The sequence below is a fragment of the Ictalurus furcatus genome, chromosome 7 (genome assembly GCF_023375685.1).
Source record: "Ictalurus furcatus strain D&B chromosome 7, Billie_1.0, whole genome shotgun sequence".
In the NCBI taxonomy this organism is placed as follows: domain Eukaryota; kingdom Metazoa; phylum Chordata; class Actinopteri; order Siluriformes; family Ictaluridae; genus Ictalurus; species Ictalurus furcatus.
Window position 1 is genome coordinate 7,930,479 of NC_071261.1, and position 25,371 is coordinate 7,955,849.

The 25,371-nt window shown below is 38.2% G+C and overlaps 3 protein-coding genes across 3 annotated transcripts in view; 1 reads left to right on the forward strand and 2 right to left on the reverse strand.

Annotated features, from left to right (window-relative positions):
• LOC128609589 (collectin-12-like) overlaps positions 1–8,916 on the reverse strand; it is a 47,817-nt gene extending 38,901 nt beyond the window's left edge. Inside the window, 2 exon segments of the mRNA XM_053628151.1 lie at positions 2,944–2,994; positions 8,036–8,916. Coding sequence (XP_053484126.1) covers positions 2,944–2,994; positions 8,036–8,042 — 58 coding nt within the window. The 5' untranslated portion in view covers positions 8,043–8,916.
• A 6,423-nt stretch (positions 8,917–15,339) lies between these two features.
• Positions 15,340–21,011, forward strand: clul1 (clusterin-like 1 (retinal)). The gene is made up of 8 exons (XM_053628152.1): positions 15,340–15,657; positions 15,768–15,916; positions 16,156–16,326; positions 17,410–17,827; positions 18,100–18,222; positions 18,385–18,599; positions 19,162–19,355; positions 20,029–21,011. Exons 1-8 carry the CDS (start codon positions 15,555–15,557, stop codon positions 20,042–20,044), a joined length of 1,389 nt encoding a protein of 462 aa, XP_053484127.1. The 5' UTR covers positions 15,340–15,554; the 3' UTR covers positions 20,045–21,011.
• Positions 21,012–22,516: 1,505 nt separating this feature from the next.
• The window catches only part of yes1 (YES proto-oncogene 1, Src family tyrosine kinase), a 36,653-nt gene continuing 33,798 nt past the window's right edge, over positions 22,517–25,371 (reverse strand). The window contains exon 12 of the mRNA XM_053628150.1: positions 22,517–24,970. Within this exon, the coding sequence (XP_053484125.1) occupies positions 24,762–24,970 (209 nt within the window). The 3' untranslated portion in view covers positions 22,517–24,761. The remainder of the gene's footprint in view (positions 24,971–25,371) is intronic.

Consider the following 25,371-nt stretch of genomic DNA (forward strand, 5'->3'; position numbering starts at 1 on the left):
AACCCTCTGAGACTGGTGCAGGAAACAGGTCGGCACCTCCGTGGATTTAAACTCTGTCTATGGAACACAGACATTTTAAACAGCTCAGATCTCAAGGTGGATCTGATTACTCTTGCCTCGATGAAGTCATGCTATGTATACATTGCTGCGTTAATGAGAAGTTACAAAATGTTGAAGTCAGTTTTGCTGCAAGCCATAAAGGACATCTGTGGTATTTTTCGACTGCTGACTCAGTAGGCTGAAATAACATGAATTAACATCAAACTCCAATGCAGTGTCCACTCCAGTGGTCTTCAGAGGCCAGTACAGAGCTAATACAAAATAGGAAAGTACAATTTGCACTTATAAATCTTTGACCTGTTTTGTATGGAACAATATGTACTTTTATTTTTATTTTTTTTATAATGATACCATGGCAGTTACATTTTCCTAGCACATGTATATGAATGACAACTCATCTGCACTGCATTTTTCAATCACTGACTACGTTTACACGGACAGCACTAATCTAATTATTGGCCTTATTCTGAATAAGACAATATTTTGATTAAGGTGTTTACATGAGTCGCTTTTAGAATATTCCTTTCATGTTCAGGTTTTACATGTTATAGAACATAGATGGATTAACGGCACACGTCATTACGTCCCCACGCCACGCCGTCCCTCCAGAATTTCACGTATCGACGTACGGTTCGTCTTCGTTATGGGACCGTATTCAGTTTTGGGTGTTTTTATTTTAAATTTTTACGAACGCTTCAAGTGCGGTTAATTATTTGTCATGCTGTACGTGCTAATAGACGACTGCTTGAAGCCGTGGGCTGTGTCCCAAACCGCATACTTACCTACTATATAGTAGCCGAGATGCATCTATTTCGCCTACTATAGGCCTATAGTAGGTAAGTATGCGGTTTGGGACGCAGCCTGCTCTCTTGCTTGCCGTAAAACGGTTGAGCACTGTCGTGTGTGATTGTGTCCTGTTGCAAAATGTGGTGAAAACTCTCACACGATGTTAATAGTGTGATTAAGGCGAGTACATATCTGTAACGCATGTCGATAATGTGACTAAAACAGGAATACTCCACGTGTCTTAATTCCATTTGTGTTTACTTCGAGTATGACTTTAATCGGATTAAGGTAATTAAAAATTGCTGTTTACATGGTAGTTTCTTAATCAGAGTATCGCCTTAATCGGGTTAATATTGGATTATTGTTGTCCATGTAAACGTACTGACTGATTTACTGGTACATTTGTACTGTAGTAGCCTAATCCTGAGTAAAAATTTGCTATTTATTATAAAACTTTAATCAGATTATGGTGCCAAGACCACTAAAAAAAAAAAAAAAACCCCTAAGTTTTTTAGTTTAGTAAAGAAAGGAAACCAGTAATATTAATGGCTGTTTAAACAATTAGTATTTCTGTTCAAGTGAGCCATGACTCACTTGCCCTGTTGATTTATTTCATACATTTAGTAACTGGGGAAATTTATTTCACGGCTTAGCTTTCTGACGTCGTTTCTCCCCCCTTTTTCTTCTATAGACTCGTCATGCTTCAGGCCTGTGTGTAAGGTCATGTGGTACAACTTCTATACTCGTTTTCCACAGCGAATAATAGTGTTCTAATCAGTATTGTGGTAAATTAAATCACTGAGCTATATTCCTCCAAATGATGAGGATTAACTGGATGGCACTTACATCATCTCTGCAGAGTCTTGTACTTCCTAATGGCTTGCTTCCGAGCACACCCACATCGTGATCATGCCTAACTCATGCACACAATCTAAACCAAAACCATTTGGAGGCAACAGCACAGAAGAGGTCCAATACTGGTGTTCTCACAAATCTGTCAGATCTCTACAGGTCCATCATTCCCACTTTGCATGCCAGTTAAAGACAGAGTCCAATTCTTGCCTGCCAGTTTAGAAAGCATGATTAAAGCGCTTTGATCCCTTGCCTGGATCTTCTCACGTCACAAACATCACAATCCCGGTCATGAATCCTCCAACCTACTGGCTCCCTGATGAACACAGCTATGCACAGGCATCTGGAATCTGCATATGGAGTTTAGAGCCAGCTGCTTAACCCTTTCATGATTGGTGTCCACACTCTCAAACAGTTCATTTACGGCTGTTTTTAGACATATATCAGATCTCAATCACCTTCAAACCACTCCGTTAAGTCCAAGTGTTGCGTAACCATCTAAAAATCTGCATATGTTTGATAATGTATGCATGAAAGAGTTAAAGAATAAACAATATCCCATGAGTATGTGATATTGCACGACTAATGTAGTATAAGCCACATGTTTACCTTTAGACTTGACTGAAATCATTCTTCACATGTGTTAAAGTGCAGTGGGGACATCTGCATTAAGTGTTTTTGGCACAACGTGTAGAAGTTAGGAGTAACAGTGACTCGTCATTTGAAACTTAAGCAATAGTCTGGAATGCACAAGATGTGCAATCTCAAGCTTGCCAAGAAATAAAGTCTCTTTAGTACTTTATTATAGAAGCCACTGAAAGCTGCAGAAGGCTGTAAGAATCATAAACATGACCATCTGTGCATCTTAAGGTAAATCATAGCACAATATGGAAACGTTTACGAGACTAAATATTACTTTTCAGTGCATGATGCAAAAAAAGAATACCTTTTCATCGTTCGTGCTAAACATAGAAAACGCCCCTCTTTGAACAAAGTAAAACTAGAGAGGTCTGTTCAGACTACTACCTCAGATGACTTTAGCATATGGTGGCATGGAGAACTGTGTTAAATACTGGGACATGACCCTGTATTCATCTGCTTTATCCGTACAGCTTAGTCCATCTTTAAAACACATTTTTGAGGGAATTCAAAAGGAAGAGACACTTTTTTAAAAAAATTATTATTATTCTTCCCAGGGCCAAATAATCTATGCTTTGACCCTGTGGTGAAGTGTAGGCGACTCACCAAACCGTTTGTAGCCAAAGGATTGCACTTCCTCCTCATCGGTAAAGTCGTCTGCAGAAAGATGAAACGACAACAGTGTTAGACAATGAGTCTCATGATAGTTTTCCACTGCGAATTCATCATAAGGAACCAGAGTGGACTGTTGTGATGAACTGAATGCATTACTAGGACAAATCAATCTTTTGAACAGTAGAAAAGCTTAAGACTCAGTGAAACAGAATGCAGTTGTAGTACAAGCGAGTCTGAACAGTCCAAGCTGTCAAACTGAAGGCTCATTTTAGCCAACCAGTAATAATACTAAACAGGATTTATCTGGATTACTCTCAGTCAAAAACTGCCAAACCCAGCATGTAATAACAGTGCTATGATTCCAAGCGTACAACTACTTTGCAGAAACATGTGTTCTTCTGCTGTGACTATTGAATTAACACTAACTGCAAAGTCTGTTCTCGGGTTAACAAAACAACACCGTCGTCATTTCCTGTTCTTTGGTCTTTATACAAGTATCACACCTGTAGGAAAAGAGGGATGACACCAGAGCCTTGTATCTTCCTTTGTTGGAAGACAGAAAAATAAAGAAATCAAGCTTTTTTTTCTTCAGGCGAATAACCTGCAAGCCACACATAATGACATCAGACAGATGTTTAAGGCAAGACAGTCATGCACCTAACCACCTCTGTTGGCTCGGGAGGCATTAACCACAAACCTGCAAGAACACATAACATGCAAGTGGAAAACAGAACAAGCATAGTAGGTGTTAGTCATGGAGCAGGCATGACGCCTTTTCCACATAGTTACAACCTGAAACACAGTATTTTGCCTAGAAGATGATAAAGTAAGGCAGTGGTTTTGAAAGTGGGGACTGCGGCCCACTTGGGGACCACCAGGGGGCGCCCGGGGGGCCTCAACAATTTGGTCGGAGCCACCAAGCCCATCCCTCCCACTAGTGTGTTTTCTCTTTCTCACGCTCAGACAACCACACACACACACAATCAACTCCTAATGTAATGTAAAGATGTAAGATGTAATTATCAATAAAAAAAAGGGGGATATATTCAGAAGTCTGTATTTTTAATGTGTTTTAAAGACATCTTGCAAAAGGGGGGCCTCGGTCAAATGTTAATGCCATTTGGGGGGCCTTGCCCTGGAAAAGTTTGGGAACCCCTGAACTAAGGGATTCCACATGCTGCCTATACGTGCGACAATATCCCACATGGATCTGATCACATTTTTACAATGTTTACATTTTTTTTAAAAATGTTCACGAGAGTTATTTTGCTCTTATAGACGAATACCCACACAGCTGTGTTACATAGTTCACAACAAATTCCACTAAATCTGATCCTGTTACAGCAGCAGCAGTCCATAATCCATCATTTTGTTAGTGTGAAGTCACTTTGAAAGAATTTCGACACATTTCAGGTGTTCAGAGCCTGCATAAAAAGCAGGTGATAAACTATGAGAAAGAAAGGGTTACAGATAAATAAATAAATAAATAAATAAACAAACAACTTAAAACACAGTACTACCTGATACTAAAGGGGTGTTTCATGAAAATACAACTCATTTAAGAGTTTCGAAAGTGTTATTCTTTTTGTGATGTGAAGGTTTCATATTCACATCTTTCACACGAGAACCAATTCACGGAATGGCTTTACAACCCCGCTTCACAAAAAGAAAAATATATTGTGTGAAAAAATAAGTACACCCTATGGAAATTGTTGGGTTTTTTTTTTTGTTTTGTTTTTTTTACACATATTTGGACAAGCAAACATTTGATTCTTTTTGAAATGGTGGCTATTAATAAATTTGATACACTATCAAATGACACATAAAACTGACACTTTGTAGTAATTTTCACAATTTAAATGAACAAAACAAACAGATCAGTCACATGGGAAAAGTAAGTACACCCCTACATTTATCACACCTCAAGATCAGGTGGAACCGGTTTTATTCATACCCCTCTCATATCTAATGTCTGGTGTTCCCTTTGCTATTGAGGTGTGTGGTGTCATCATGCCAAGATCTAAAGCAGTGGTTTTCAAAGTGGGGCCCTCCAGGGGGCGCCCGGGGGGCCTCAACAATTTGGTGTGAAAAATAAATTCTCACTCTCAGACAACCACACACACACACACTCAATTCCTAATGTAATGTAAAACTGTAAGATGTAATTATTAATAAAAAAAAAAAAGGGGGATATATTCAGAAGTCTGTATTTTTAATGTGTTTTAAAGACATCTTGCAAAAGGGGGTCCTCGGTCAAATGTTAATGCCATTTGGGGGGCCTTGCCCTTCAAAGGTTTGGGAACCCCTGATCTAAAGAGTTCTATACGGCCTTCAAAAAAAAAAAAAAAAAAAAAAAAAAAAAAAAAAAGTTGTGGATGCCTATCTCCAAATTATTTGATACACATCATTCCACTGTAAGGAAAATCATCTACAAGTGGCGCAGGTTTCAAACGACTGCCGATTTATCCAGGACTGGCCGTCCCATTAAATTCAGCCCAAGAGCAGACCGTCTGATGCAAAAAGAAGTCTCCAAGAACCCCAAAATTTCATCACAGGATCTGCTAGTGAGTCTTGCAACTGTTGGTACATGCTTCTACAATCAGAAAGAGATTGACTCAGAAATTTGACCTGCATGGGAGGTGTGCAATGAAAAACCCTTTGCTGTCTAGAAAGACCATTAGAGCAAGACTACAGTTTAGATTTGTTCAGGTATATCAACTTTATTCCTAGGCACTGTTTCAAAGATGATCAACTGTTTGCTTGTCCAAATATGTCCAAAAAAGCCAACAATTTCCCTGGGGTGTACTTATTTTTTCCACATATCTGTATCTATTAAAAGGTTGTTGCTCTGACTGTGATAGTCAGATGAATGTCTGCTTTTTATTTCTCCCAGTAGAGGAAGAATGTGTAACCTTATAAATTCAGAAGTACCTTAATTAAGGGTAGTGGATAAACAGCTGAAACCTCATCTTTTTCTGTATTTCGCACGAGATGACAATTTAAGGCGGGGGGGGGGGGGGAATTAAGAAGTATTTGGCAATCGCCTGAGCATATAACTCGTATAACTATAGAAGATAAATGCATGTAAATATTGGACAATAGGTTAAGACTATAATGACTATCAGTGCAGGATTACAGAATTCATTTCTGTCAAATCTGTATGGATAAATGATTTGCCAAGATCTGAGAAACTGCTGGTCACTTAAAGGGGCCACAACATTTATAGTTCTGCCTTACTTACCAATTTGCATTGCTCTCAGAGTATCCTTTGTAGCAAAGAACATGACTCATTTAGACAAACATTAAGCTCCCCAGTCCTCCATTTTGGTTTTCAGGAGCACACTGGGGCTCTTTTTTTTTTTTTTTTAAAGACTGCATAATTCATGACTCCTTATTTTCCAGTCTTCATAAACATACATACAGCCTGTCTTGGAGCTGAGAGTCAGCGTTTTACTTCAATCCTTTTGTCATATAAATAAAACAGCAAGAAATATGCTAAAATACTACAATACTATGCGTTATTTATGAAGTCACAGAAGGCCAGTACTGAGCCAAGCAGATGGTAGAACGTTTGAACCGATGCTTGTTCTCTGTCTAAACAAAACAAAACAAAAAAACCTTCCCTTTTTGTGGGTAAACAGTTTCTAAAAATGACCGAGGTCAGTGAGAGTGTATTTGGTATACAGATGCTTGTGTTCAACTCTCCTAAAATCAGGCCAAAAACACACATGGGGCCAACCAGCCTTGACACACCACGGGGAGTTAATGGAGGCCAGATGTTGGAATAACACACATTCTTTACACAACGAAAAGAGGAGATATGCTATAAAGCTACTATACTGCGGAGTAGGCCATGACAAAATAGAAAGGTTTCCACAAATTCCTCACTCGTACTACTACTATAGTACATAGGGTGGCTAACTCAAAATATTGTTCCAGCAACAGTTCTCAACACATTTTGTTGCATACGGCATTAAACAGGCTAATAGGCTAAGTCAAAACAGTACACCACTTTAGGTTTCCATCTATCTGTAGTCCATACTACTGTACTAAATAGTATGTAAAATAGTACACTGCTTTAGGTTTCTATTTGTACTCCATACTACTGTACTACATAGTATATAAACAAATCCTTTTGTACTCGATACTAGTTAGTATGTAAAATAGTACAGAACTTTAGGTTTCTATTTGTACTCCATACTACCGTTCTAAGTAGTATGTAAAACAGTATTGCACTTTAGGGTTTCATCTAACTGTACTCCATAGTACCATACTAAATAGTATTTAAAATAGTCCAACACTTTAGGGTTCCATCTATCTGTACTCCATAGTACCATACTAAATAGTATTTAAAATAGTCCAACACTTTAGGGTTCCATCTATCTGTACTCCATAGTACCGTACTAAATAGTATTTAAAATAGTCCAACACTTTAGGGTTCCATCTATCTGTACTCCATAGTACCGTACTAAATAGTATTTTAAATAGCCCAACACTTTAGGGTTACATCCATCTGTACTCCATAGTACCGTACTAAATAGTATTTAAAATAGCTGAACACTTGAGGGTTCCATCTATCTGTACTCCATACAACCGTACTGAATAGTATGTAACATAGTACAACACTTGAGGGTTCCATCAATCTGTACTCCATACTATCGTACTAAATAGTATTTAAAATAGCCCAACACTTGAGGGTTCCATCTATCTGTACTCAATAGTACCGTACTAAATAGTATTTAAAATAGCCCAACACTTTAAGGTTCCATCTATCTGTACTCCATAGTACCATACTAAATAGCATGTAAAATAGTACAACACTTTGGGTTTACATTTGTCCTCCATACTACCGTACTAGTTAGTATGTAAAATAGTACAGATCTTTAGGTTTCCATTTGTACTCCATACTACCGTTCTAAATAGTATATAAAACAGTACACAACTTCAGGTTTCCATCTATTTGTCTTCCACAGTGATAAATAGTAGGTCTGTATATAAAAAAATATATATGCATCAATGACATGTAGTAAACATATATCTATAAATTTAAAACCGTTTTTTCAATTCATTTTGTGAAACTTACCCTTCATTGTGGAATGAAGCAGAAGCACCTTTGCCTTATCAGTGGCGTCAGTTTACATCAACTGCATGACAAAATGAATGACGGTTCAAGAAAGGAAAAATTTGTTGTCGAAAGTCCTGGTTCCAAAAGTATTTTATTTCTCGCAAGCTGTCCGATGTTTGCTGGTCCACCTGAGATGCGAGTGCACTCTTTATGCTCAGGAGGTGGTCTGCTGCAGCAATCCCCACAAACTGCTCCAGGGAAGCACCACTCGGACTTTTAACAATAATATTTCTCTTTCTCCATGCAGATGTCTCCGCGGTGAGAAGAGCTGAGGTGAGGTAAGAGAAGGATGCAGGAGGAGGTTCTGGAGGAGTGTGCAGGCTGTGTGTTGCCCACTTGCTTTTTACATTACGGGAGAACCTCCAGCTAAGGCGCCGAATAGTAAAGAGAAACCAGGTGAAAAAGCCGAGAGGCTCTCTAAAGCTCAGTGTGCAGAACTGCACATCTGGAGTTCAACTTCCTCCAAAAAAGCCAGGGGTGGGAACACGCACACGCACGTACACAGAAACTCACACACACAGTAAGTGTTCCTTCTGATCTCCTCATCTTACTCTAGCGCGCGCGCACTCACTCACTCTCTCTCTCTATCTCACGTACACACACACACATACACACACACACACACACACACAGAGGAGTTAAGGGGAAATTGTTTCCTTTAATCAAAACATTGCAAAACCTGAAAGAAAAAAAAAGAAAAAATCTGAAAGTCAATGCTTTATACTCAAACTTAAAGGTGACTGAAAATGTGCGCGCGCGTGTGGGTGTGTTTTAAATAATGGTATAAAAGAACTACATTTGGTTTTCTAAAGAAGCAAAAAAACAAACAAACAAACAAACAAACAAATAAATAAATAAGTATTTTGGGTTAAGTAAAGAATTTTCTAGTTGCCACAAAATGTTCCACCGCAAGGAAACTTCTACATAATCCTTATATTTATTGTGGGATTATTTCTCTCTCTCTCTGTGGTACTAGAAATAAATCGTCAAAGATCCAGCGATCAAAAGGATCACTCTGAAGAACCTTTATTGTCATATAAATGTATCTGGAACTTGAAATATTTGCAAGGTCCAGATGAGACATACAGTACACGTGCACGTATTTTGTTTATATTTTGAATATGAGGAAAATAATGTACCTAGATTTTTGTCCACATAGAGTTGTAGAATACGCTAAATGATGAAATATCAATAGTCCAACGTTAAAGTCATCAAAGTTGTTTTTAAAAAATAATTTAAAAAATAATAATAATAATAAAAAGTTGCTGGAGCTTTAAAACCATGTTTTAAACAATGGTTGAGGAAGCATAAATCTGTGAGGTGAGGTTTGATTTGAGTTTTGATTATGGGCGTTTATTGGCTTTGTACAGTAAAGAGCACCATTTTATTATAACATTTGTCAAGACCTTCAACAGAAAGCAGGCAGCACAAGGAAGGTGGAAAGCTGTTTATTTCTTTATTCAGACTTTCAATGCACTATATTACTAAGAGTGCAACCATCAACCACAAGTTCGAAGTTTGAAGTCTGTCCCCAACACTACAGCTTCTCAGAATGAATAAATCATGGGTTGAGTCAGGCCAACGTGCCGCAAGGTTAGCCCTTCTGATGTGTTCCGGTCAAATTTCCTCTAGCATCTGACTGGCATATAGTTTACCAACTTTTGTCCAGAATATGTGTCTGAACACATCAAATTAATGATGGCTGATTTCATCGATTTTCTGTATTTTTATTGATGTATTTCTTCACATTTTCTACATCTGTGCTATTCCGGTCAGATTTGACCAGATTTAACCCTGGTTATAATTCTGACCCGGCTCTGTGCACCAAGGGATGTAAAAAAAAAAAAAACCCAAAAACCCCAAACAGTAACATGCAAAAAATACAGCCAATATATTTGCAAGGCATATGTCATTGTGATTACACGTCACCACTTACGTGCATACGTGATGCAACAGAAAAATGTCCATCAAGTTGTAGGGAGATACAATGGAAAATGAATGAATGAATGATATTATGTCTACCAAAGAACCGGCTTCCCCTTTACCCCAACCACAAAGTGACTTCTTGTTCACACAGCCTCTTTTTTTGCCTGAGTGACCATGAGTGAAAGTGGTAAAGCTAGTCACCATAAATGGTTAATGAGCCACTTACCACAGATGGCAGTTAAATGTGGGTACAGTAAAGCTAATTTAAAACAAGATGCACCGCTCCTGCATAGTTGAAATATAATGATCAGTGTAGCTTTTTTCAACTAGCTAGAAGAGAGGAAGTAGGGTACACAAACATTGTACACAAACCACTTGGATCCTTCATGAATTGTTTTTTTTTTTTTTTTTTTTGCTAAAGTGTTTGGGATCTTTCACTAGCTTGTGTTTCACTGCACCTCTTCCTCACTCTACAGTTACTGTCTGACAGTAATCTGAGCACTTTTAGAATATTACATCTATGGGACTTGAAAACATCAGACTCATTATAATACCAGAACTTCAATGTCACTGTTGGGTTGCGAATAGTCAATATCTAAAAGGGTTTTGTGGTATATAAAAAAAAATGAGCCTAGTGACAAATCTATCAGCTTTTTGTGGAGACATTATTTCCTGTCCTGCATGAAGAACTAATCGCCAACGTTTCCCAATAACCAGTCCCCGATCACCATTGTTCCCAATGACCAATCACTGATCAGCATTGTTCCATATGACTAATCCCACTGTTCCCCAATAACCCTGATCAGCATTGTTTCCCAACAACCAATCACTGATCAGCATTGTTTCCCAACAAGCATTCAACCAGTCACTGATTACCATTGTTCCAAATGACTAATTAGCACTGTTTCCCAATGATAAATATCTGATCACCATTGTTTCCCAATGACCAATCAATGATCACCATTTTTCCTAACAAGTTGATCACTGATCAGCATTGTTCCAAATGACCAATCACTGATCACCACTGTTTCCCAGTGACCAATCGCTGATCACTATTGTTATCCAATGAGCCAAATTGTGCATAGAAATAGATTAGCTACAGTTTCTAACTGTAAACCAAAGGGTTATGGGAAACAGGAGGCTTAGTACTGAGAGGAGCTGGGAACATCCAGCATTTTTGTGCTGTTTTTAATTACTGACCAGATAGAACAGATTTTCAGGATCAGAGCCAGCCATGTGAGGAGGGCACTTTTTAAAAGTCCTATAACTTAAGTTCTTTAAACTTCTATAACCAACACTTTCTATTTACTAACCCTTTAATCATTTACAATTTCATTAATACAACTAAACCCTTTATAGCATTTATTTTATCTTCATTCGAGTTATTTGTTATTAGCTGTTGTGTTGACTGCATTTATAATCCTCTTGATGTTCATTTCCACTTGAAAAAACCATAACAATAAAGTATTTATCTACATTTTCTACTCTACGAGACTATTTATCGCTTAATAGCTGACGCTAATCAACATGACTAATTTTGTTTTCGAACTATGTAATATTTCTATAATAGTTCCATGTCACAGGTGAAAAAAAATAAAAAAATAAAAAAAAATTCTCATGTTTTCCTGAATTACTAGATCTGACTGGCTTATGTCATCATAATGTGTGTGAACTATGTGCTACAGTATGTTGTAAACAAGGATGAGGAAAGAAGGCTTGAGTTCTGGATTAGCGGGCATTAAAATTCTTTAATTGGATCACGTCTGGCTCGTCACAGTATAAATAGAAGAGTTCAGGAATAGATAAACATCACGCTCACCCTGCATGAAACACACGGTTTCACATCAAGCTACCAGACGTTTCTGGTGAGTATTACCGATTATATAACTGTAATCACTACTTACTATCTAATTTCATAGATAAACTGCCCATATATATGTTATGTTCTGTACTTGTACTGACCCTGGGCCTGATCTGAATTACAGCTCAAAGAGCTTCTAACTTTGTGATATTGTTATCACAAAACATGTTAAAAAATGTATTTGCTGAACTGCGTTATATTTAGGAGTATATTTTACCGTGAAACATTTGGATCCATACTGATATGTATGTAATGCACGTAAATATTAATGCATTCGATTAGACGGGGAGTATTGGAGTATGAGTGATTAAACTATTTTACAATAAAATACAACAATGAGAATTTGTCTTTTGAGCATGTTTGAGGCATGTCCTTACTAATTTTATGTACAGCTTAGAGCTTAACTAATGACTTACTTAAAGCACTGAATACTTATCCGTATATATCTAGAATGATGAGATAAGATTACAATAGCGTGTGAGTGTAGCTAGGCAAATATCAAGCCGTTTCATAAACTAGTTCAAACAACACACGGCTATACATTAGCACGTGTTGAATGGTCAATTCTGATTGGTCAGAAGGTGTTGATTCATTTCCTATAACAGCTCGTCACAGACAGTTGTTCCAGCTGCCAGGTTTATGGGTGTTTTTTTCTAATATGTTGTGATTTCTATTGTAACAACTTGCGACAGGGCTTTGTAAGACCCGAGTGGTGCAAAAGAAAAGCGTTCACCCTGATGGCATTACTCTCTCCCCTGCCAATCAGAGCAAAGCCAGTTAATCTGTGAGCTCACGTATGCAAAAGTGGGTAAATAGTGCGTTCCTCAAAGTGGGTTACATTGCATGGTCTTGCAACAAAAACTGCAGAGAATTTTTTTATTTATTTTTTTTAATATGGTGAGGAGACATTTTATTCAGCATTTTTGGAAAGAATCTTAAGTGTCAGCATTTTGTAACAGTTAGAGGTAAAGCTGATCCTTTAAGTTCTCAGACACGTTCTTCAGGACGACGTGTCTTGCAGTTACTCTATCAAACACAGCATTTTTTAATTTTTGTTTCGTCTTATTAATGTCGCTGTTAAAAGTAATGACAGAAACGAATTTGTTTTGCCACAACATTAACGTAATTATAACTATAAACCAATCAAATTCTTTAATTAATAATACTAATGAATAAATACACAAACGCTGCGGTTTTAGAAATAAAACACTAACTAAGAGCGATAATGGCATCGCACAACATAATTTCTAATTATTTTCCTGTAAATGCATGCCGTGTCATGTTTTACTCCTTCAACTTAAATTTCGCACAAACTCTCACTCAGGCCCGTGGATGTTTAGTGATGTTTATAATAAACCCTACCTCTTCTCAGATTTTGCCGTGCTGGAGGAAAGATTTTGTCTTTCCGCTACACATTGACACGAAGTAAGCCAGAAAGTCCCGAGTAAACACAGGTTTAGATGTTACACGTGAACACCCGTTAATTCTGCAGATTTGGGTTCAATTGGAGCTCATGGTCACAAGACCTCATAAGCATTTCCTCACATGCTTGCAGCATTACAGTCATTTTAACACAGAATCTATAACTCCTTCACGTTTGAGTGGTGTCGCTCGGGTTTGTCTGGTAACATTTCTGTATATGAGATTCATCAGCCACATTTTCACCCGGTTGCAGAATTATAGGCACCCTGCCAAAATGTTTGCATAACATAAACATTAAATATAATCATTCAAAATCACTTCGACTCAACAGCTGCCCTCATCTCTACCTCAAAAGCATATGTGGCAAAAATTATGAAGAACAAAACCTACGGTTCAGGGATGCATCGTTAAATTAGATTCATTTTGACTGGGCACTTGAATTAGTTGATTTAAATTTTCACCCAAACCTCAGCAACTAAAAATAAGCAATCCTATAAACAATGTCAAGATGAATTTAATGAACATTTTTAATATAAATATGTTTTGTGAGTAGAAGGTCAGGGATAAATAAATAAAAATTAGCCAAACTATTATTGTACATATGTAATTGATGACACTAATATGATGTAATATAATATAATGAGTGGATTATAATAATATAATTCATATCCTGCCACTACTACTACTACTACTAATAATAATAATAATAATAATAATAATAATAATAATAATAATAATAAGGGGGTCCACCAACCACCTGTCATGAAACCACCTTAGCTAAAATACAAGCAAACATGCAAAATATTACACAATATTACACGTTGGAGCTGTTTTGAAAGGTTGCAAGAAAAAGTCCTTCCTGTTAGCAACCAACAAAGTGCAGAGCCTGAACTTAACCGAGACTCATTGGAACTACAAATACCAACAAAAAACACAACCCAAATCAAACTTTTTGGCCATGAACACCGTTAGGACAGGAAAACAGTGACTGGAAACAAGATAAAGCTCACATATCAAGGAGAAAATATAATGATGGATTATTGATGCTTTGAGGCTGTTTTGCAGCTGGTCCTGGAGCTCTTGTGAAGATTGATGGTATTATGATTTCCGCTGAGTACCAGGATATTTTAGCCCCAGACTCTGTTGCCTCTGGCAGGATTTCTCTACAAGTGTTTCCAACCTTGTTAGAATTACAAGGATGTGCAAAATGCTGTTATTCTCAACCGTGGAGTTTTCACCAGATATTAATTGTGGGGGTAATTTTGAAACCAAATGTTCCAATGCCCAACCCCGGCCCCCCCCCCCCAAAAAAATATATATTTTTTTTTTACATTTTTTGTTTAATAACATCACTTTTGTGATGTTCATGCTCAAGATATCAGTAATGGCATGACATGTTATGCTTTATACGTATTCATTTAAGCTCATTTTCTTTTTCAATAATTCAGTGAATCTTGAATGATGATTTGTAGTGGGAACAGTACAGCGCTGTTTACTAAATGCTTACACTACTACTACAGTCCTTCTGCCTGCACTCCAGCTCCCCTTAGTGTTCACTTTAGAGTTGTTATTTTACAGAACCAAATTCTCTTACCTCAATAGTAACTCTAACTCTGAAAGACTGACGGATATAGGCATTTTTATACTTTATTTAATGCTTTTAGTCTTTAGATTATTTCAAATTCAGATTACGCTACACATATACTGTGTGCGCACTTCAGTAGTAGTTGTAAATGTAACAACAACAACAAAAAAAACCCCAAAACAAACAAACAAACAACAAGGTTAAAGGGCACAAAGGTGACATCTTGAAACTTGACTATAAAAGCCTAAAAATAGCAAAGTCCTGAAACAGGTTTTTGCTTTAACTATATGGAAAAGATGTCTCGTTAAGCACTTTTTTCCATTACTGGTCAACTACTAAAAATTTGTCGCCCTACGACCCCTTCTGTCAATAGAACATTTCAAGGTTGAAGTGAGTGTAAAGAAATAATCTTATATTTTTATTGTAATCTCATAATGAGAATTAATATTTAACGTCGAGTATATTCAAGACTATTCACTTTGATCTTGGATCTTTATCAGAAAAAGATATCCTCCATTATAGGAATAGATATGGGAACTTTAGGAGTTCTTCCACAGAACCAAACCAAAAGAACCCTTTAAGGTGCTAAATTGAACATTTATATCAGTGGAATCAATTTGCTTATTAGTAAATGCAGGTTTCTTAACTAGACTCTACGAGTGTGGAGCGACTATAAGGAGAAGATGCGGGTGCTGCTGTTCTCTCTGGCTTTACTGGCCTTGCTGAAGGTTTTCCACTCAGCTCCCAGTCGCGCTCCACCGGCTGTATCGACCGAAACTGTCAAACGTGAGTCTGAAATGATAACACCTCTCCATGAGGTACAGTTTTATCGAGTAGCTGCTTTCAACATGCTTATTCGACTGTCACACACGGTACCATTCTGCCGATTGTTTCAGGACTCTCTCTGGAAGGGGAAAAGCTCGTGGATGAGGAGGTGCAGAGAGCTCTCTATGGCATTAAGCAGATGAAAGAGGTGATGGCCAGCAACGAGAAGAAACACAAGCAACTGATCAAGACGCTTGAAAACAGCAGAGAAAAGAAGAAGGTCAGCAGCACTGCCTAATATGTTCAGAATTTATCGCAAAGTCCTCGCAAAGGCTCTTAAGGTGCTGAAGAAACACTTCTGGTGTTCATCTTGTACTCATCTGGCTACAGACCAAAGATGTGAAATACTTCCAGCCTTGATCAGTGTAGTGAAACTATAGAACATCTCTAGAGAATCTCATCTAAAGCGAATAATAATGATTCAGTGATTTAATATAACAGCCATGTATCTGTCAACAGGAGGTGGCTGAGATGGCTCAGCATGTGGTAAAGAAGTTGGATGAGGCTGAGCAGCAGTGTAAGGAGACTTTGAAGTCCTTGTGGGATGAGTGTCAGCCCTGCCTGCAAGAGGCCTGCAAGAGCTTCTACAACAACACCTGCCGTCGTGGCTTTGCTACTTTTGCCAATAAGGTGGGATGAAAACTAGACCGTATCCAGAGACGATAGCACGCCTGACACAACATACTGACCACACTAAGCCATTTACTTAGAAGGTCAGAAGGTGTTGATTAGTTGTTTTTTTTTTTTTTTTTTAATTGCAGCTCTGAAAATGCTGGCTACAAGGCAAATCACAGGTTTATATTACAGTTGTGTGCAAAAGTTTGGGCACCAAAGACCAAATGACATTTCATTGATTTCTGAATTGAAAAGAAGTAAACACAACATCTACAGCAAGCTATTAAAAAAAAAGGATTTCCTACAAATGTTAACGCATAGTTACTGTACATTTAATGGGCTTAAAAATAACATCTTAATTGTGTTATGTGCAAAAGTTTGGACATGCTACTAAGTCGACTTCGTAGTACTCACTTTGGCTGACATCACAGCTTGTAAAGGCCTAGCCATCTAGGAGTCATATTCATATGCTTTATTATTATTATTATTATTATTATTATTATTAACTTGAAGAGAGAGAAAGAAGGGAGGCTGGTGAGAGAAGAACTGTTTATAGTTACTATAACAGGAACTAACTGGTTTTGACAATTTTCCTAACAGTAAATGTAACGGTAAACAGATAAATAAAAAGAAAAGTACAATGCGTCATTCCTTAATAAATAAAATTCATCATCATGGGCAAAGTGAGACTTCAAGAGAGGTAACCAAAGTTGCCACATCACACTCTGGCATTGATTATTTTCCTATAATAGCATGCCTTATGATTTATTCCTTTTATATATATATATACATATATATATATATATATATATATATATATATATATATATATATATATATATATATATATATATATATATATACACACACACACACACACACACACACACATACATACACATACACACATATATAATAAACCATGCTATATATTCAGTGTGACATGTTTTTATGGTTTTTATCTGTATGTTTTTGTTCTTTTCATTTGTCTGAGTAATTTTTAATAATCTTTTTAACTTTCCTTGTTTTAAACCGTATGAGTATGAAACAGATGCTCCACAAACACAACTGATAATGGTGATGATTCTTTCGTTTTAGCTGGAAGGCTTCTTCCACAGGGTAAACGCACACTTTGGTGTGCCTAGCACTCGGGAAGAACTCACTGTGAACAAGAGTGCAGAGATGGTCGACTTGGACTTGAGGAGGATAGAGGACTCCTTTAACGATCTGGTCTCCAAAGTTGACATCCTGGTAAACCGCAGCATGGCACTCGTATTCAGATTCCACAGCAAGCTGGACGAAACGCTGCAGCAGGTCTTCGCTCCAAAGCCACAGGAAGATAAGGAGATCGAAGCGCCGGACTCGGACTTCATGCAGGGAATAGGAGTAGGGCTCAAGGAAGTGTTGGAGTCCTTTGTCGACTTTACGAGCAGCGTGATGGAGGAGTTTGAATCGGTGATCACGCAGGCTTTTGATGACCTGCGTGGGGTCATAGAAGAAGAAGAGACGGAACAAGGTAGAGGTGTTTGAAGGTCGTTGTCAACATCAACGCCGGAATCGGCGTATACTAGAAATGTCTAGTATTGTCAAAGCTCGTGATAACCTGTATAATCTAGGTTTGTCGTAAAATCTTGATGTTCCTGGAGACTCATCCAAAGGTTTCTAAGTTCAGTCGCCTTCGTTTATAACCATTAAGCAGAAAAAGATGCACATGCCAACATTCAAAAAACTTGTGGTGCCCCACATATAATGGTTTACTGTAATACCTTACATGATGCTACGTTTCAGAGAAACATCTGCTCCCTGGATTCATTCAGAACAGGACGTTGTGTAGAGATCTGCGCAGACAGTCAGCAGAGTGCTGGCAACTCCAGAACAAGTGCCAAGCCTGCCAGGGACCTCTATTCTCTGGTAACGGTACCACCAAATCAGCTGTGTTAGCATATCATTACAACATTGCCAATTATTGTGCTACAACTTATATATGAATGTTAATTAGTATAAAATATAAGTGAAAGTCTGAGTAATGTGATTTGTTTAATATGGTTGCTGTTTGTCACTGAATTGCGTCAGAGTGTCCAAGCATGCGGGAGTTACACATTGAGCTGAATGAAGTATCTGGGCTTCTGGAGGTTGCTAAGGAGCAGTATGAAGAGGTTCTAGGTATTGCGGAGCGTCACACTGTGGACACCATCAGCTGGATCAACAACATGGCCGGCCAGTTTGGCTGGGTGGCTGAGCTTGCTGATGGTGGTGTCACGAATGAGAACTTCTTCAGCGTCACCACGGTGAGAGGAAAATTCAATTCGATTCGTATAGCGCTTTTAACAATGGACGCTGTCACAAAGCAGCTTTAGAGAAACAAATAAATTCAGGATGTACATTTAAAATGTATGAATTTATCCCTAATGAGCAAGAGTGGCAAGGAAAAACTCCTTGAGACAATATGAGGAAGAAACCTTCAGAGGAACTCATCTGAGTGATCATGGATAGTGCAGTTATAAATAAATCCCTTCTAATAAATGGTTAAAAAGCACAACTGTCTAACCAGGATATTCATTATAGTTTTCACATGAAGTTATTTTTGTTGAACTTCTCCACTGTTCACGGATGAAGACTTGAGTGACAAATTGCAGTCCTTAAAACCATCGTAGCATAACTGTTCATTTCATATGAATTGTGATCCAAAGTCATCTCCATGGTTTTTAAGTGGTACCATCCACGGTAATCTCAGGATGGATCTTCAGGCTGTCCATCTGGAGTGATTTCCAATTTCCAAAACGGTTCTGAAAGTGATGCGGTCGTACCGCTGAAATATCAATTTCATGCTTTGATTGAAACTCACGTCAGGTGGAGAATGAAGAGGCAGTTCACGTTCCAGGAGAAGGAATGAACACTCCGGCGGCTGACACTAAGGTTGAAGTGAACATCCTGAATGCTCCTCCTCTTATATTCACTGTTCCAGGCAGCCTGCAGCCACAAGACCCTGCTTTCATCCAGTACATAGCCAATGAGGCTTTGGGTTTCTACAAACACAAGATCAGGTAAGACAGAGCTCCAGATGATACATGGTTACACATTTCCAGTCCCGGAGAGCCAGATATCAGCATGGTTTGGTGATTTCTCTGCCCAAACCCCCTCTCAGCACCTAATAATAAATTATTTGGTGTTTTCAAGCAGGGAAATCCCAAAATTGTGCTCGACTCCAGGCTTCCAGAACTGTTATATAACACAATGTTTGCGCAAGGAAAAATACAAAACATGTATATTTTATAACGGTATGATTTAATGTCATTGTAAACAAGTATTGTATCCTTAATGTCTTTTAAGAAATAAAACCATTGGTCTGAGCCCTGTAGCTTAACTCTTTGAGGTGACATCTGGTTCTACACCCTGATATTTGTGCTACAATGCTAAAAGGGACGTCCAATCTTACCCGGAAAGGGCCGGTGTGTGGGGGTGCAGGTTTTCATTCCAACCAAGCAGGAGTCACACCTGATTCCACCTGTTTAATCAGCTGATCTTGGCTTTCAATAGACTCAGGTGTGGCTTCTGCTTGGCTGGAATGAAAACCTGCACCCACACACACACACACACACACACACACACACACACACACACACACCGGCCCTTTCCGGGTAAGATTGCCCACCCCTGGTGTAGGTAGTTGTATAAATTGGAGATCACTTTTGACAGGGTCACATTTTGTGTTTACAGGATGGAAGATGCTTGAGACTGTCCGGAGAACGAGGTCTTTAACACTTGGATAAACGAATGTAGGTGTAGAAGTGTGGCGTACCTGTTAACATGGCATACATTTGAGTTCTCCGGTACAGTAAACTGTTTCAGTGTAATGGTAATGGTTTAGTATAGCAGCTAGGGTAGGGGGTCGACCATACAGCTCAGCAGGTTAGAATCAGTCCAATAAAAGGTTGTAACTCAGCCCATCAGATCAATTCAGAATTTATGCTATAAATTAATATTAACTTGTGAGCCGTAATTCAATGGAATTTTTTTTTTAAAGAAAAATAGAGCAATAAACCCAGGACTATAAACTCGGCCACTGACAAAATGTGCAACAATTTAACACAAGCTCCTAATTAAATTAATTTAGAGTTTCAGGTCATAACACTACAAAATGTAGAAATGTATGCAAGACACAGTATGGTAAATCATAATTTGGACGTTTGTTTTTTACTTTTGGTAATGTACTGCAGTCTGTTCATGTGTTTTGTATGTGATATATATATATATTTGCGCTTGTGCATTCAGAATGTACATTTCAGATTAATGCCATAACTGAACACATTTAGAGTTGTTGTTGATGTGATACTGGTCTAATAAACTGATTTCTTTTTGGTCCAGCCCACTCGATATTGGACTAAGCGTAAAATGGCATGTCAGATAAAATGAGTTGGATCTAGACACCCTTGATCTATTAGTGTCTGATAACGTCATGATGTGTTTATCTTAATAATGCTCTAATATTAAACACTATAAACTTCTAGGGTTAATTTTTTATTATTGTTATTTTAATTTGTACTGTACATACAGTAGGTTGGTCGGATGTCATACACCTGACTTAGCTTCTCAAATAAATTAAGCTTTACCTGAAAACTGCTTCAATGATTACTTGGTCAAGACTCACTCCTAGAAACAAATTCTAGCATCTCGCTATTTTTTTTTTTTCTTCCCGACCAAAAGACATCCACCATTTCTCTCGTTTGTTTTCTTTCCATTATCCTCGATGTAAATAAAAGTTCCATCAGAACTGCAAGTTATCTGATAATCTGCAGTTTCTTCTGGAGCTTTCACGATTATACATCCTCACTGTGTCAGACCATCCTTTCGTGCCAAAGTTAAATTTGGGTTAAAATACCACAGTCAGGTTTTATTGGTAGACTTACTGTGCAGGTATAATAGACATGAAATTGAAGTAAATTAAGCGATTGATAATGCTGTGAAACACCGAGTTAGAATCGCAACCATGGATTACATATGAGATTTGGGATATCTGGCAACCACTGAGCAGGTTTTATAGAAACAAAAATACTTCATGGTATTTTATACCAGACTTACTCTTCCGTTAGGGGAGACTGGGGTTAGATGTAACATTATCAGTCACTTAATCAGCAATGTTCTACAGTAATGACAAGGGGTGTAATGATGCACTGTTCTAAAACAAATCGAAATACAAAAATGTGACAGTGTGCATCGTGGAAATGTGGGCTAGCAATATATTAATTATGCATCTAATGCAATTACACCGTTTGAACGCCAGATATCTTAGTCTGCACAACCCATACAGTTCAAATATATAGAGATATAGAGAGCACACTGGTCACATGATCATATTCTTGCATCATTACCGGGAATCTGCACTTGTGTACTAACCGATAGCTCCAGATTGCAATAACCAACATGCATTATAGGTTATAAGGTTACACAACCACATGACAACAGTTTAAAAAGCTCTCTCAGCCTTGTGCTCTGCAATTTACAGTGCCTGAAAACGAGACGGCAGAACCCGGGCATTGTAGCCAACTTTGGAGCTCTATTTCCAGTTAAAATGATGCCTCAGGTGCTGTTACAGAATTTTGTTGCTCAACAAGGAAAATACATACATAGACCATAACCGGCATCATATCTGCAATAATACAAGGTCATTAATATGGTTACAAAATTGTTATCCATCATCAATCTTGGATACAAAAATTCTCCGGTTTTCCGAACGAACCGTGCTCAGTTTATGACTTTTCACTCAATTTATCTTCAGTCAGATTTTGTTTCAAATATTCTGAGAAGCAAACTGAATCAAATCAGGACCGGAGTGTATCGTTACACCCCTGGTAACCGCACATTCTGCACATGCTGAGTAGCATCCTCTGCATTCCTGGAAAAGAACAGCAATTTAAATCATAACACTCAACAATATATCGTCATTAATCAAGATCTTGAGGAAGGAAAGCAATTTTCCTCATCTGGAGAACATTTGCAAAATTTACAAAAAGAAAAATTGAGAGAAATTACAACTGACCCCACTCTCCCCTTTCGGTCAGTCGGTGGCTTCTTTACAGCAAACAGTGCTAATGCGTTATTGTGTAATTCGAATACTTTGCGTCAATCACTTTGAACGAACATTTCTTTGATGAAACTTGTACACAGCTGTGTGAGCTGACGTGCACACGAAGCCAGAGACGATTCAAAAGCATTACGTACAACTTTATTTTTCACTGTACAAATTATTCAGGTTAGTAATTTGTTGCCAACATGACGGTACACACCTCCATACTCTGCTTCAACCCTGCAGCCCAAGCGCTTCAGTTCTCTTCTTCAAAAGTCTCCATGATAGAACAAAAGAGATCCATTAAACTGGTCCATAGCCCTTTGAAAACCACACAGATGTCAAGGGGCGGGGGGAAAATGGAAGGAGGAGTTCGTTCTTATGACAAAAAAACCCCTCGAGACCGAAACAAATGGATAATGACACAAAGGTAAAGACCTCTCTACACACACACACACAAGGCTTTTCAACTCGACTTTCACGTGAAGTGCATTTCAACTTGCGTCAAGAACCACAGACAGACAAAACAACTCAATACAGCACCTGTATTACTTTGTTACTGAGGTAATGGACTGTTAATATTAGACCAGTCTTATCTGCTTTAAACAACAACGACGAAATCACCGTTTATAGATCCGCGGTTCAGGCACAATTCAATTGCAGACACTCCATCAAACTGACAGTATGAAAGGACAAAAATGAAACACCAGGAAGTGATGAAAAACCACCCTCAATTCTCCCTGCAGAATGAGATGGCTTCCATTTAGAGAACAGAACTTGTATCACCCAGTGGAAGTGTAACAGTGCCCAGAACATCACCCTTTATCATTCTAACAGTCAACCTGTGGAGGGCGACAGAGCAGCGTCGGAAAGCTGGGGACGTGACGAAGCAGACGGAACTGTGGGATTTCACCCGTTCTTAAATTTACCTCGGTGATACAAACGATAAAACAGGTTCTGTTCCAATATGAAATGCAGGGATTTTATTTCTCCATGGAATTAACTTTGCTTTTGTCATAACACGGTATGAACAAATCTCGCAGACCCTATTGTTAAAAATCTAACGAATTTCTAGGTCCTCTTTCAATATATAAACCGTCAAGCTGAAGAACTAATGTGATTTGAAATGGCATTTTGAAGGGTGCTGTTATAAAAAGTAGTAATAAAAAAAAAAAAAATCTGAGTCTAAGTCTCTGAAACGGTCAAGACTGAACATCGCTTTTCCAAAAGATTGCTCTTTTGATGATGGAGTGAACCTGTGCGTGGATCCTGAAAGGAACCACACCCATCAAGATAGAAACGTTTCGTCGTAGGATAAAGGTGATTTTCGTACTGATTTGCAGCGACCTAAAATTTCTCACAGCATGATAAAGCGACAGTATTTCCGTTTCTCACCTAAAGTGACTAAACATTTGTGCAGATTTGAAGTGTTTAGTGTCGGGCTCGTGTAAATTCAAGCTCCTGGAAGTAATCATGACAGTAAGATGCAGAAGTAAAACTGACAGACTTGCATTACACAATGGAAAAAGAAAAAAAAAAAAATTGTACAAATATCATGTGCGCAAATTATAAACAGGTTTTCCCAGAACTGATGCTGATTCATCGCCTTAGTGTACGGTTAGTGCACTCTTAAAAGATTTTTTGGCTGGCACTAAGAGTGGGTTCACAAATATAAATCAATCAATCATGATGGATCAAATTAGAACAGATTGCTAAAACAAATCATCTATTTTTCCCCATTCAATAAAAAAAAATCTTATTTTCCACCACTATTTTAACTTACAAAGTCAAACTTCACCACCCTCCAACCCCCTCTCTCATGCTCACACTCTATTCATACATTCATAATTTTCACTATTCTCTCTCAGTCACAGCATCACTGACAGTCTTAGGTGATACCGTCGTTTTCAACCACAGTTATTGGTCACTTTTTTTTAAAAACAAACTATTGAAATAAATGGGGGGGGGGGGGGGGGGGGGGAGAGGACGTGAATTGTAAAGTAAAAATCAATAACAATAACAACAAAAAGAAATCAGTTCTTGATCTTAAAACAGTCAGAAAATGTAGTGTTTGTGTGAAAACTAAAACAATAAACGGGAAAGAAAATAGACATTTATGTAATCAGCACTACGGTCATTACTTTCTCTGCAGCTCCCGCTTTGTTCCGAACCGACATGCTCGCTTCCCTACCGAACTTCACTTCACACTTATCCTGAACTCAACAGAGGGTTAACAAAATCCAAAAAAAAGGTGTTACACGGTGCCTCCTACACCGCTGTAAATATAACAAAAAAAAAAAAAAAGAGAAGTCAGAGGAAAAGGAAGTGTGCACAGATGGTTTAGGGGGAGGAAGCAGCAAGCCGGTTTGGGACCAGGCAGACGGCTCTACAGGTTGTCTCCAGGCTGGTACTGCGGCTCGGTGGCAGTGAAGTAGTCCTCCAAGAAGGACTGGATGTACTCGAAAGTGGGTCGCTCGTCAGGGTCTTTCTTCCAGCACAGGCGCATCATCTCGTGCAGCGACTCAGGACAGCCTTGAGGACACGGCATCCTGTAGCCTCTCTCTACCTGCTCCAGAACCTCCCTGTTCACCATGCCTATACAAAAAGAAACGCACAGAAATGATCGACACGTGGGTAGACATACGTGTTCAGCACAGATACGGTCAACAGTCAGCCAGCTCTAGACGTACTGTCGCCCTTGATGAAGGTGTAAAAAGGTTATGAAAAATAAATAAATAAAACGTCTGTGGCCCAAACATGCAGAAAATCTGCTGTAATGTAGAAAAATTTCAAGCAATTGCAAGAATTTTGCGTTCATTTTCGGCGAACGCAAAATCTTAGAGGGACTGATAAAAGTACAGAAAAAAAACTGAAATAATAAAAAAATATATATTTCGAACAAACCCACATCATTATTGTGATTGCCCATAGAAATTCATAGAAAGAAAATGGAACTGTAGTATGTTCCTACTTATATTTCACAGCGTGGCCAAATT